Genomic DNA, 15,298 nt, shown 5'->3' on the forward strand with positions numbered 1-15,298 from the left:
AGGAAGAACCCTCAAAAACAAATTCCCCTTAAAACACCCCCCCCCCCCCCATAAAAAAATTTAAAAAATTCAACGACACAATCTGTGCCATGACTCCTCTAGGTAGACACCCCTGATTAAGAATAAATACTTGAACCAAATGTTATTCTATTTCTCAGAACCCACTCCCTCCCCTTTTTTCTTTTCTTTTCTCTTTTTTTTTTTTGAGACTTTGTTCAATACACTAGTAGCAACATTAAATCAAATATAGTTTTTGCTGCACCACTTCTAGAAAAGTCCTTTAAGTTAACAAGAATTTTTTCACTCAAGAATTAAATTCTTATATAGCTAAAAAATCAAAAAATAACTAAATTTTCTATTTTGTCATCAAAGTGTTAAATGAAAGACTTTTAATCATACAGCGTTTAAATCTCTGTTTTAATCACACTCAAACTCAATTTAAAATTCCTTTGTCCTGACTTAAAAAAAAAGATCTTCATTAAATTCTATTATTATTAGTACCATTAAAAAATGCTGAATGAACCAAGTTAATCTTGAAAGAAAATATTATGTTTGGGAAAATAAGTTTTTATTTTCTTGTAGTTACTATAGGTAGTCATCTTTTGATTGTGTGACACAATGTATTTTTTGAATTTGTAAGTATTTAAAAAATATTGGAAATATCAACTTCATTACTATTCTGAGAGTTGCTTTTTTGAAGTAGTAGTTCCAGTAAAAAACGTTGAATGATGTTAAAACACTTGTTAGATCTGAGAAATTAAGTTCTGATTTTTTTTTTTTTTTTTTTTTTTTTTTTTTTTTTTGCATTTACTATAACTAGCTATGTTTTAAGATTTTCTGTTGTGTGACTTTGTTACACTAAGTATTTTTTGCGTTAGTAAATAGTTAAAAAATATTGGAAAAAGCAACTAAATGGGTGAAAAAAGCAAGTTAATCATTGTGCTGAGGAGACTATTTAGGCGACTTTTTTTACAATTTAAGCTACTAAAGCAACTATTTTGAAGCAAAATTTGGATGCAAGCCTAATTTGTGGGTCATTCGATATAAAATGAATACAATTTTCTACTAAAATTTATGTTACCATTTAGGGTTTCAATGAAATTGGTGCAGGGTGACACATTCAAAGAAAGCTTTTTTTTACATTTAAATATGAACCCCATTATGATCCATGCCATTTCAATATATACGTTTTTTTTTTTTAATTACTGAAGAGTTGCATTTTGGAAAAAAGATTTTATTTTAAATTTTAATTTCAAGAACAGTTTGTATATTAAGCCTTCAAAGTTTATTGAATTTTTTCATTGCTATACTATATTTATGGATGAATACTTTGAGATGTTTTTAAAGACTTTTTATGTGTTATCGATATCATCCTCTATAATTAATTTAATCAAAAAATGCTATTGTGTAGCTAAGTCAAGAGTGCCCCAGTGGATGGTCACTGTGGTTTTCCAAAAATTACCCAATCCCGCAAATTTGAGACATAACTGCAATTTTTTGATCCCCAAATGTCTCTTTTTATTAACACACTTTTATTAACTTTACGTGTATGTATATATGTATCTTGTAACGGAATCTTGCAACTCAAATTTCGTCCACTTCCTGCGATCAGATTCTTTTGAAATTTGGCATGTGACCTCAGACCCGATTACAATGCAATATTCTATAATCAAATTAATTAACTATTAATTGTTAATTTTTTCCAATTTTAATCAATATTTCGGCATAAATCCAACAACGTAAAGAAGAAAACTTTAAAAAATACAGTCGGACCTCCATATATCGAAGTAGCAAATTGAAGGAAAAAAATTCGATATATAGAAATTTCGATATCTGGAAACGATCTTATTTTATCATAAAAAATCCTAAAACATTAAAATAAAAGCTAATTTTCGTGTATATTACCCAATTTCTAATTTATACAAATATCAGATTAAATGAAAGTTAATGATTAAGAAATTAATTGAAATTACATTTTTACGCCAACTATACATCTTCATATCCTTCGGTAAATTCAACTTGATCGCAACATTAGGGAATTTTCGTTTTAACAATGTGATCGAGAGAAAAGTCAATCTACTTAACTTGAATGATTTTTACTGAAGCTAAGAAGACTAGAAATGATAATCAATAAACAAAAGGGATTATTTGAAGCTGATTTTACAGTGTTACTGGTTACAGCTAAGATTTGAAATAAACTTGAGGGAATTTAAGAATTTCAGAACGGAACAACGCTTAACTACACACCCTTTAACTCCAGATTCCTTATGAGTTCCGTAACAACCTTTAGTGAACTTAATTTTCTCTTGTAACCTTCATTTTTCATGAGACAAACATTCTAAAGTGGAAACAAATCTACGGATGTCTCGAAAATTTTTTCGATATATAGAGATTTTTTCGATATATAGAAACAATTTTTCTATATAATGAACATAGAAATTTGCTGGGATTTCGATATAGAGAAATTTTCGATATGTGGAAGTTCAATATATGGAGGTTCGACTGTATATATTTGAAAATATCTATAAAAACGTTGAATTTTTCTGCATCAGACAATGTTTGTTCCAATGTTCTAAGGTAATTAGAGAACATGAGTTAAAATTGTTTTTAAGTAATTTCATGTCAAAATTTAGATGAGCCTTTCATTTTTGATCAGGCCATTGTCGAATAATACTTTTACTAAAATATATCTCAAATTTTCAAAGTAATATAAATATGATTTCCACACTCATACATTGATGGATTATCTGGATTAGACAATTACTCCACAGGCAATTTATCAGCACAGTTGAATGTTTTTAGAGCTCGGCTATTACACTTTAAGGAGTATAATTATTCTTTTTGGAGTTCAAGAGACTGCGTTTCGAATGCTGCCCGAGAACTATAGGCATTTTTTTTGGGCAGATTTCATGAATATAAAAGGTTTTGAAAAATGTTGAAATGAATATTTTTTTGTTAAACAAGTTAAACTAAAAAAAAAAAGGGAGAAAAAGAAAATAATAGTTTAAAAAACTGAAAAAAAAAACACGCTAACATGCTTTTGTAGCAAAATAAACTGAAAAGTAAAAAATAAACTTTAGATGAAAAGGTTCATTTTGCTACAAAAGCGTGTTTTTTTAAAAAAGATTTTTAAACTACCATTTTACTATAAGTTATATTTATATGTTGGTACCTGTAATTTATCATTCGCCAAATTCAGAATTTCTGCCATTCAAAAATTAAAACTTGAGGCGCCCCTGAGCCAAGCTATTGTCAGCAGCAAGAGCGTTTAAAGAAATTATGGTGCAATTTAGATAAAATTTCAGAACATTTTTAGGACAATCAAAATAAAGTTCAAACAATATTGAATAATAAACATTGCAGAATTATTATCTTATTGCAAAGCGCCAGCTTCAAAATCAATGTTGATTGAGGAAAGAGGAATTTTTTTTTTTTGGTTTCTGGCAAGAGAGGTACTGAGTACATGATAACCATTTAGCAGCATTTTATTGTGCTTTAAATGTTATTATATCTAAAGACCTATCTATTTAAAGAAAGCAAAAAGTTTGAGCTAATTCTGCTCAGTACTTTGTGTGCAACAAAATATTTTAGGTCAGAAATAACATGAAATTTCTAATTTAAAACTTTTTGACATAAAAAGAAAGTTCTATTTCTCTGATTTAACTGAACTTCATTCTTCCATACTGAAAATTCTATCTATTTTACAAAACTCTTGAATTTTACGAAAATGTGACAGAAACAAAAAAAAAAGTGGGGGAGGATTCAGTCTTTTTGACTATAGTTCAAACTGAAATTCAAATATAATAACTAACATTACATGCCAGCAAAAAAAAAAAAAAAAGAATAACATACATAATCAAGTATAATTATCAAAAGTTTGTACTTATATAGATGGATTTTTTTTTACTATATACTTTTTAAAAACCAAATTTTTTTGTTAACATAAGCAGTAGAATTCAGAAGAAATTGCAAGCATGTATAACTTTGTGAAATAAATTCAATATTATATATAAACAATTTACAAATTTTCATTTCTGAATGCAAACTTTTTGAAATCATATCAATTTCCAAGTCTTTTGAAGGAATTTCAAGTTAAATTCTAAAGGAAAATCATGCTAAAAGATAGGAGAAGTAAGAATTTTTTGCTGAAAAGTAGGAAAAGTAGGAATTTTTGCTGAAAAGTAGGACAATTCCTACTTAAGTAGGAAAAAGTAGGAATAGTAGGAAAAGTAGGAGGAAAATGATCCCTGACTTTTTCGACTTTACAGAATCCTTTTTACGCGAAAACAGTATCTAGCAATCAGCCCCTGGCATTCATTTGAATTTCGGCATCTTGAATTAAAATTATGGTTGTGATAAAAGCCATTAGTAGAGACAAGAAACCCAAATTGCAATAAAGTCCTATTGCAATTCTTGATTGTGAAAAACATAACTTGAATTTAAGATCTGAAAATTAAAAATAATTGTTTCTATTTTTTCAGTTTTTGAAGCATGAAGTCGGCACAAACGTTGCAAAGATACACTGTTGGTCTCTGGGGAGGGTCCCTCAAGACTTTGTTGCAGGAGGAACCAAAATATATAGATTTGGTCTGTCCGCCATGCTTTGATTGCTTCAAAAAGCTTTGTAAAAAGTTGTTTTTAATTATGCCTTTTCATAGGTAAACTTTTTTTTTATTAGAACGCCCTCCCCAAAAAAACCCTGGCTACGGCCGTGCCCCCCCTCCCATTACCATATGTCTACCAATCATAGAAACACGTGACATTTTCGTGTTTTTATCGAAAATTTGCCCCTCCCCCTCCCGAAACAAAATTCTGGCTACGGCCTTGCTTAGTATACTTTTTTTCATCTCACATACAAATAAAAATAATTGAAGACAACAAAATAAAGTAACATAATATGCAAAATAATCTAAAATACGTAAAATAAAATTTCTCAGACGCAATTATTTTTTTTCCAAAACTTGTTGTTCTTCCCACAAGAACTTTATATTTCTTCAATTTTTATGCAAAAGATGACCCAAATCTGACTCTCTTGCTTAGTCTAAGAGTAGTTAGTCTCCAGACCTTTAGGTAAAAACCTTTCTGCTTGTCAAAGAGTAAGCAATGCTGAAATTGTTTTTTCTGATGGAGATAACTGCTAAAAACAAATCATCTACAACTACAAAAAACTCATCGTTTGATTCTTATTGAAAACAAAATTTTGAAAATGAATTTGAAATGAACCCTACAATAAGTTATTTAAAAAATAAATAAACAAATAAACCCAAATTCTTAATGTATGGTAACACATAAATCTTTTCCAAATTATGATTTTGCAAATTTTATTGCATTAAGGTAGTTATGTCCTGGGTTATTTTCAAAAATTTTCCCCAAACTTGTCAAAACAACAAAGTGCTTATTTAAAGGTTGGAAACAATGTTTAAAGGCACAAATAACAGATTGAAAAGTTAAAATGCAAACGTGTTTCAGAGGCAATAGTCTCTTTCTTCAGTGCAAAGCAAGAAAATGGGATGGACCATCTGTCAGGATACGTCGCGTTCAATTTTGAAGAATTATTCAGAAACACAAAAAGATAACAATTTTGGCTGTGAAAGTGGAAGCATCGCAGCCGCACATAACCTCAGATCAACGACTGCCTTGAATGCCCATAGAACAAAAATTTAAAAGATATACCCCATGTTGAATGTATGTGGACGATAGGAATGAAACATATCAATTACCGTACATTCTTTATTTCATGCTAAATTTCGAAGCAGATCAGATGACAGGACTTTTGTATGGTGATCACCAGGAAAAAAAACGTCAAACACTTAATAAAAAAAGCACAAATCCGCGGGCGACATACTTAAAAGTTCCAAAAGAAAAAAAAAACGTGGAGCTGGAGCTTGCAAAGTTTGTTAAAAATCGGAAAACGGGGAGTTCATTCGTATGGTTTGTAAAACATTCAAATTAAAATGGGCGCAGGACGGGCAGTTCACTTTGAAGATGGTGGGGTGTATTCAGGGATGAAGCAGATATCAACGATGTCAGTTGCAGGCCAAGCCACGTCAAAAAAATGGCACATCAGTTGGTAATCTCCATGGTGGCGGTGTTGAAATCCTCATATACTTAAAATTTGATTGGGGTAAATGCAGCTCCGCATCACCACTCACAGCTATGTGGAGCATCAAAATATGGTCATAGTTTAAGGGCTCGATTACGGCACATTCTGCGTACCTCCCTCCGAAGTCATCATACACACAGGTGATACACCCCCTGTGTTATCATCATCAGTTGCCACGAAGTTTAACGTTCTTGATTAAATAATTTGGATGTTATAAAATAAAAGGTTTCACCTCATTTTGAGGTCTTAAACATATGGCGGAGAGCCACGGCCGTCCACGGACGCCGCACACTGATACTTCAGCATCGCCATCGTTGGAGAAAAACGAGAGCAGCAAAAAGCACGACCGAGCGGACTGGGAGCTGCGAGGAGAGTGAAGTGGAGTGGAAAAAATGAATCGGCGAATGAGCGATCAGATCCGGGTACCCGGCGAAGCGCGGGACCCAATGAGTGCATTTGGCGCCCAAACAACGAAGGGAAAGGACGCTACCACCATTTTAATGGAGGACAAAAAGATGAAAAAAATTGGATCAACAACTGAAAAATTGACAAAAAGCTAGACGATTGGAAAAATGAATAAATCGCATATTTGATATCATAAAGTGCGCAAAATTTAAAGGGGAACACAGGGAAAACGTGGAATGCACAAAAAAATTAAAAAAACAACGAAATGGGGGGAAAACGATTAAAATGACAGAAAAATGGGGGGAAAAAATGGGTAAAAAATGTGATATGCATTATCACACCATCCATCCCATTTGTTTGCTTTAAGCTGAGGAAGGAGGCTATTGCCTCTGAAACATGTTTGCATTTTAACTTTTCAATCTTTTACTTGTGCTTTTAAACGGTGCTTCCGACTTTTATCTATTTCATGCACAAAGCTCATGCTTATTTGCTTCTCAAACGCTGCCAAAATCAATGTAGTTGAAATCTAAAATTGAATGTTTAGTTTTTAAATAAAATAATTCATTGAATACGACTAATAGTTACATTAGGATTCTCTATAGCCCTCATGCTCTAGAACTGGGGACTCTGATTTTCAACGCTTTTGGCACTACAGTGAAACTTCGATAAGTCGAACTTCGATGAGTCGAAAACTTCGACAAGCCGAAGTGGTTATTAATTCCCGTCCAACTGAACGGAGAATGCATGTTAATTATTTTCGATAAACCGAATTTCGTTGAGTCGAAATATTCGATGAGCCGAATTTTCCCCCCTGACCTTGTCAAAATTTCCATGCTAATGTAACTCTATAAGTCGAAATCGTTTTTTTTTCTTCTAGTATGAACAAAAAGAAAAAAGCTGGCGTCACTACATTGCATCAAAAGGCGTCTAGACCAAGTAGATCTAATAAATAGGAATTCGATATTTTGTAGGTAACCTTGTAAATGTTTTATCTTTTTTTTCCTAAAGGTATTGTTTGCTTCATTTTTTTTTTCTTAAAAAGAAAAACCTGCACAGGGGGAAATCAAAGCTCTGACTTTGCGGAGCCCGGGACAGAAAAAAATAGAGAAAGGGGGGGGGGCGGTACATTTAGGACTGAAATATCCACTTTTGGGGAAAAAAGGTCGGGCGGGGACTGTTGTCTCGACAGAAGGGATTCTTTCTCGAATTAGCGTTTTGTTCTACAAAGCTGTAAGGTCGTTCTAAATTTGCTGTTTTTCTTTATGTGTTAAAGAAAGCGTGTGATTGAGGGGCTGTCTCGCTTATCCCTCAAAGTTTAGACCTTAAAAAAATGGCTAAGAGAAAACTTAAAATTTTAAATTTGCAAGAAAAAGTTGAGCTGATCAAAGAAGTCGATTTAGGCATAGCAAAAAAGAAGGACATTGCATTGAAGTTTGCTGTGCCTTCAAGTACGCTTTCAACAATTTTAAAAAACCGAAATGTCTACCTCCAAGCGGTTGCTGACGAAAAATTTAATGCAAAAAGAAAACGCCTTAAGGATGGAAGGTATCCAGAGCTTGAAGAGGCCTTAGTAAAGTGGATGCTAGTAGCAAGAGAGAAAAATGTTCCGTTATCTGGACCAATCATACGTGAAAAAGCAGAAACTTTCGCAAAAAATATCGGCATTTCAAATTTTGAAGCTAGCGCAGGATGGCTAGACAAATTTAAAACTCGACACAACATTGTGTACTGAACCATTTGTGGCGAAAGCGCAGTAGTGGATGAAAAAATTTGCGAAGAATGGAAAGAAAAAGTATTAAAAACTATTCTAATGGAGTACAATGAAAATGATATTTTTAATGCAGATGAGAAGGGACTTTTTTTCAAATGTCTCCCTGACAAAACTTTTACTATAAAAGGTGACACATGTTCGGGTGGAAAGCGGAGCAAAGAACACATAACTGTTATGGTAGCAAGCAATATGTCAGGCACGGAGAAGTTGCCTTTGCTTGTTATCGGTAAGGCTAAGAAGCCGAGATGCTTTAACAGCGTCAAGTCTTTGCCAGTCGATTACACAAGCAATAGTAAAGCCTGGATGTCTTCAGAGGTGTTCAATTCTTGGCTTAAAAAAATAGATAATAAATTTATCTCAGCTGGAAGAAAAATTGTAATGTTTATTGATAATTGCCCTGCACATCCCAAGGCAGCGGCAAATAACTTAACTGCAATTAAATTGGAATTTCTTCCTCCGAACACAACTTCTATCATGCAGCCTATGGATCAGGGCATCATAAAAAATTTCAAGGTTCACTACAGAAAACGTGTTGTATTAAAAATTCTAGTGTTTGGAAGAGAATTCGGTTCCTTGCATTACTCTGCTCGACAGTATCCGGGAACTGCGGAAAGCATGGAGTGATGTTACACAACAGACAATTGTTAACTGTTTTAAAAAGGCTGGTTTTGTAAAAGATACATCTTGTTTGGAGCTAGATAATGAATACGAAGAAGACGAAAATATGGACGATATAAATTTTCAAAGTGAGTGGAGCGTTTTACAAAATAAAATGAACATTCCTACCGACAGAGATTTTATGGATTTTGTGTCAGTTGATGACGGAGTTTTAGTGACTGAATACCCGACAGATGAAGATATTTTATCAAGCATAACGGAAAAAAGCGAAAAAGATTCTGGTGATGAAGAGGTAGAAGTATTTGAGCCAGTGATAAAATTACCTTCGATTCAAGATGCAAAACGAGCAGCAGATATATTGCGCGTTTTTGTAGAATCGCGTCCGAATGTTCCAGACTCTCTCTTTGACGCATTAAAAGTATCCGAAGATTATTTAGTGAAAGAGCAAATATCCGCGCAAAAGCAATGTTTGATTACAGATTTTTTAAAAAAATGATACCTATGTCTTTTTTGGTAAGTTAAAAAGTTGTTCATTATGCATACAAATTTAAATTTGTTTTTCAATCTACATAAATTCTTTAATTTTTACAATTATATGTTAATTATGTCATGTATGTATATAGTATCACTAGTACATTATTTTATCACTTTTTTGAGCATGTTATAAATTTTTTGAGTTTTAGTGGTATCATTTTCTTTTTCTTCTATAGTTTTGGTTTTGTTTTCGATTAGTCGAATTTTCGATAACTCGAACTTTTTTTGCGTTCTCTGCAACTTTGAGTTATCGAAGTTTCACTGTATCTAGTTTCCATAGACACAACAACAACAATAGTTTCATTAAAATGAAGAGAAAAAAAATTCACCCAACAAATGAACCAGGTCATTAAATATACCAACTTTAGATATGACAGAAATTGTATGAAAATATTGATCTGGTTTAGCCTTGATGTATTTTTGATTCATTATCTCTGTTACATTTTCATTTTAATCAAAAAATATTCTTTAGCGCTTCGAGCAAAAAAAAAAAAAAAAAAAAAAAAAGACAAAAACACTAAAAAATATGTTATTACCTGCCACTGGCAACTTAAGAATTTCAGCAGTTTTGCTGTTTACACAAAAATGAAGGTCACAAAATTTATAATTGCAAAATCACGCCTTTGATGAAACTCTATTTGGTCCCTTTACAAAACTTCACATTTATATCATAAGTAATCTTATTAAAGTTCCTATTATTTTGTACACCTATTATTATGTACATGAGTATGATTGTGGGTAAATGTGCGTGTAGTTGTATTTCATTAAATTACCTTCACTATTTAGCTGTCCACTTCTCTCTTCAGTTTTCTTCTTGGGCAACAGCTGCTGAAGTCTTTGATAGGCCAGCAGATGCAACAATTTTTCATCAATTTTTTGCAAGTTCAAATCTGGAAAAAAAGGGAGGAATAATAGTTTATGCTTAAAAAGAACAGACCTTTGTTTTTTCATTTAGTATTAAGAGCAAGTACAACTTAAAACTCATATTACTGCAGCACCAATTCTAGAAATCACTATGTTATGTGAGAGTTTGATATTGATTTTTATTAAAAAACAAGAATGGTGTTTTTCAATCAGAAATATCAGTAACCGAAAGTAATTGATAAGTATCCTATTAATAAGTTAATGCATCAACATCATATTTTCAGTCAAAATATCCTCTACTTCTCCAGAATTTATGCTTAAGGAAAGACAATCATGGCATATAGCAAAGAATGTTCTTTATTGCTATCCTAAGGAAGTTCAAATGAAAGTAAATGCCTAAAAACATGCAATGCATGATGGATTTCTGTCTTCAAACAAACTGTAAATGGTTTTTCTGAATTGAAATTCAAACAGGAAAATCTTTTGTGTTAATGTTTACAATAGCTTTGCTTTCTCATTTCTGAAAATAAATGTAATAGTATTTTTTGCATGCATGCAAATTAGCAATAATCTTTTACCTCTAAAATTTTTTTTGAATGCTTTGAATGCAAGTTTACAAATTTAAAGAAGCCTTAGTTAAAGATGCAATCAACAACCACTATCAATATTTTGATACATTAAAACTTATAAAAGCATAAACTTAAGTAGACATTTTGTAATTGTAGAGAATTTTGTTTCTATTTGCTTGAAAACAAAAAGGAGAGGGGGGGGGGTATATATTTAGGCTTTAAAATATATGAAAAATCACATAAACGCATTCATCTGCAAGTTAACAATCAAAAGCGTAGCATAAAAAGACTCATCTAGTTTTTGTCGAAAAATCGAGAACAATCTTGAACCAATGTTTAAACCTAATGCATTGATATGCTTAATACATTTAACTACTATATTTAATACTAACTTTAAAGATGAGAGTAGCTTATCACTGCACAATATGGCATGAAATCCCAATCACAAGCTTGAAATAGATGTTTAGTGAGAAACAAATCACAGCAAAAATAAGGAATAAGAAATAGTGGCAAGTTTCATTTCCAAATTACAAAGACTTCAAGGGGGAAAAAGAGCAATGAATGACATCATAAGAGCGAGTAAGGAAGTTTACAAGTGGGGCAACATATTCATACTTTACAGAAATAACTCGAAAATTGACATATACACAAAAAAATGTAAGTACATCTCAGATGACAATTTAATGCTTTTGTAGTGGGATCTTCAGTATTTATTTATGTACTTTTATAAATATTTTACAATATTTTTAGTTCAATCTCCTGCAGAAAAATATGATATGATATAGGCTTTTAGTTTACACAAGGAGGTGTTGCACCAATTTGCCTACATTTTTTATGGAACGTTTACATTTGTGCACCAACAACCAGGGCTGCGGAGTCAGATTGATTTTGGGTTAAAAAAGTTGGAGTCAAATGCTAAAAAATTCTTCAGATTTGGAGCCCTCCATTTTCTTTCCAACTGCAGCCCTGCCAGCAACTGATGCTTAGTTCTTTCCAATATGTTTTCATAATGAAAAATGTTGATGAAATAACTTTTGCTTTTACTGAAAATAGATAAAAGAGGTTCTATTTTATACTTAGTACACATTGTTAATTCAAATTACATTATTTGAACAGAGTTACAATAATAACCATTTGTATGGTATCAGAAACGATAAAAATCCAAAATAAATTTGAAATAAGACATACCTAGTAGATAAGACTTGAAGTGTTGTTTACAATGACAAGGGTATGTGCACAATACAATTAAATTATTATCATATTCAACGTTATGTGTTTTAGGTAGAATAAAGGGCACTATTTAGAAACACAATAACTATTTTATTTACAAGACGAAACACAATCGCCATTCCGGAACATGCCACACTGAAATTGAATCATTTCGAGCTGGCATACATTTTGAGCTTGAGTTGAGTTGCAACACAACATTGAAAACAATTATGACGAAAAATAAAATACCTGGAGTGATAAATTACATATACACAACATTCAACATAATGAATATGATGACAATAATTGTACAATGACAAGCACAGCTCATGAATGTAGGATTTGGGAGAAATCCTACAAGAATAACAAGTTTTTTTTTCACCGTAAGAGGTCTAAAAGATTACGTTTTTGAAATTCTGTAAAACCAAAAATATATATTGTTGGCAAAAGCATCTACTATTTCAATAATGCATTACTAATTCAACTGAGGGTAGAACAAATGGTGCAGATATATTAAAACCTTACCTTCTGTCCCATCAATAGAAGATTGAAGACTATGAAAGAGTTTCATTACAGACTGGTCACTACCAGAAGACAATTTTTCTATAAAAAGGAAAGTTTGAAATTACATATTTAAACATGCAGTTTTAAGTGAAGTAGTTATAATTATTGCAGAGCTAATCAAACCTGCCTCTCTCATGTTTCAAGGGAAGGAAGGAAACACTAAGATAAACAGGTTTTAAGATTCAGAAGTTTCGAAAAATTTATAAAAATAGGTAAATAAAACAAAAAGCAAAGAATTACTGTATACTTTGAATTAAACTTCTGTGATAATATTGTTCATGATTTCACAGCACTATGTACTGCACATACAAGTCAAACGAATTTCAACAGTTACATTCATGACAAAAAAGTTGATGTCTACTTTAAGGAGAAAGAATCATGTTTTCATTACTGTCCTTCAAAATTGCTCGGATTTTTGCATAGAAATTAATGGTTTGGGGTCAAAATGTCGCCACCGAAATGTCGTGGCCAAAATGTCGCCGTTCCAAAATGTCGCCGGGCCAAAATGTCGCCTGTCCAAAATGTCGCTGGTCCCAAATGTCGCCGGTCCAAAATGTCGCCGGTCCAAAATGTCTTCGGCCCAAAATGTTGCCGGGCCGAAATGTCGCCGGTCCAAAATGTCACTGGTCCAAAATGTCGCCAGGCCAAAATATTGCCGATCCAAAATGTCGCCTGTCCAAAATGTCGCCGGTTCAAAATGTCGTCGGTTCAAAATGTCGCCGGCCCAAAATGTCGCCGGGCTAAAACGTTGCCTGTCCAAAATGTTGTCGGGCCAAAATGTCGCCGGGGCCTAAATGTCGCCTGTCCAAAATGTCGTAGATCAAAAATTCGTTTATTCAGTTGGTAAGAAAAATTTAAATGTACAAAAATGATGTTTAACACCAAATTTGCAGAATAAATGGTTACTGCCTTTAATGAATGTCTCCGTTAAAAATGGGACTGGACTAACTGAGTTTCATGATAAATTCTAAAAAGATTATTCCGTTTTGATTCGCAACTCTCGGCTGTTTTTCAGCAAACAAATAGAATACAAGCGTTACGTTATCTTATTTCTTGTGACTCGCTATCTACCAACTGTAAAACGTTCTGACGGCGTTCAGTTCTGACGTTCGATAAATTATTTTAAACTTTTCTTCAAGAATAGTGTGCGTTTGTATGTGACCGATTTTTTGGGGACATTCTACGTCAAAACCTGTAGTAAGAATTCGAACGATACCCGCAAGTACCCATATATAATTTAGGGATGCGTGGTTTTTTGCGTCAATTCGTTCAAGATAGTGGAGTAACTGAACGTTTTCATCGATATGCGTGACTGTCATTGCTCAAAAAATGATGAAAGGAATCAAATAAATTGTTAGGAAGCAGCAGGGGGACAGATTTTGGGCTCAATAACACCAGAGGGTGGAGCAATCGAATGTTTTTTCCTTTCTTTTTTATTATCTGTGATTGATATATCTCAAAAAGTAATACAGTAGACCCTCGTTTTCAGCGGGTTTATTTTACGCGGTTTCGATTATACGCGGTTGAAGATTTGACACCTTTATTTTATTTACACAGATGAGTTTCGGTTTTACGCAGATGCGGCAATGCAAACAGGTAACATTTTCCTCTCTTTCAAAACCCAAGCTCCTAAAGATTGCAGATTATCACGTAACTAACTGCATTTTGGCGTGCTAATAATCGAACTTGGGTCCTTGGAGACATTTTATGCGATTGGTTCCAGAGCTTTTTCCATCAGAAGTAAAGTGATTAAACTCACACAGTTCAGAACTCACTGGGAGAAGAGCTTTTAGGAGTGACAAAGGAGGTCAAAACCAACGCGGATACCGACTCCGGTGACACACAACCAAAAACGCTCACATTGAAAATTTTCGAACCATCCATAGATAATAGGAATGATCTTTCTGATTTGTTAGTGAAAGAAGATTCTATCATGGAAATGACGCAAGTGATCATGGATGAGTTAATGCTAAGCAAAGAATTGGAGGAAAAATTCTTAATGACTACCAAAAAACTATCATAGTCAGCTCTTCTTCATAAACAGAACACAAAATTAGTTTGTTTTCTTTATGCATATTGTGCATAAAAATTGATATAAGTACACATTAAACTTATTATACAATTAGTCATCACTAGAACGAAGTATTTTTTTATCTACGGAACCTAATCCCTATTTTGACACTAATATTAGGTCTCAATTTACGCGGTTTCGATTTACGCAGCATTTCCTTGGAACATAACCCCCGCGTAAAACGAGGGTCTACTGTACAAGGGTTAAGACAAAATTTGGTCTTCAGGTATATTTTAAAGGGCGAGTTGCTCATTTATTTTTGGCTTCAGTCATCCCAAAAGGATGGATCACAGAATAATTTTTATCGTTTTTATGTGACTGCTATATCTCAAGAAGGAATGCCAGGATTCATACAAAATTGTAGCATACAAGTGAAATTAAACGAAAACAAGCCTTATTTTCGTTCTAAGTTGAGTTTCGTAATCGTTTACGTGAGTCAGTGTAATTAAATAAACAATGAAAAATATACTGAATTTATGTATGAGAGGTTGAGCATGATATCAATAAAATCTAAATTAGCCGTGTATTCCTCTCATTTTTGTAGCACTTTAACTAGCGTGAGTGTTAAATAAAAACTGAGTTTGCATTCT

The 15,298-nt window shown here is 32.8% G+C and overlaps 1 protein-coding gene across 1 annotated transcript in view; it reads right to left on the reverse strand.

Annotated features, from left to right (window-relative positions):
* Nucleotides 1–15,298, reverse strand: part of LOC129220002 (PHD finger protein 12-like) — a 77,753-nt gene that overhangs the window by 11,187 nt on the left and 51,268 nt on the right. The window contains exons 10-11 of the mRNA XM_054854328.1: nucleotides 12,599–12,676; nucleotides 10,205–10,321 (exon numbers count right to left, since the gene is read on the reverse strand). Of these exons, the coding sequence (XP_054710303.1) occupies nucleotides 10,205–10,321; nucleotides 12,599–12,676 (195 nt within the window). The remainder of the gene's footprint in view (nucleotides 1–10,204; nucleotides 10,322–12,598; nucleotides 12,677–15,298) is intronic.

Source organism: Uloborus diversus, chromosome 4, assembly GCF_026930045.1.
Source record: "Uloborus diversus isolate 005 chromosome 4, Udiv.v.3.1, whole genome shotgun sequence".
NCBI classification, from domain to species: Eukaryota; Metazoa; Arthropoda; class Arachnida; order Araneae; family Uloboridae; genus Uloborus; species Uloborus diversus.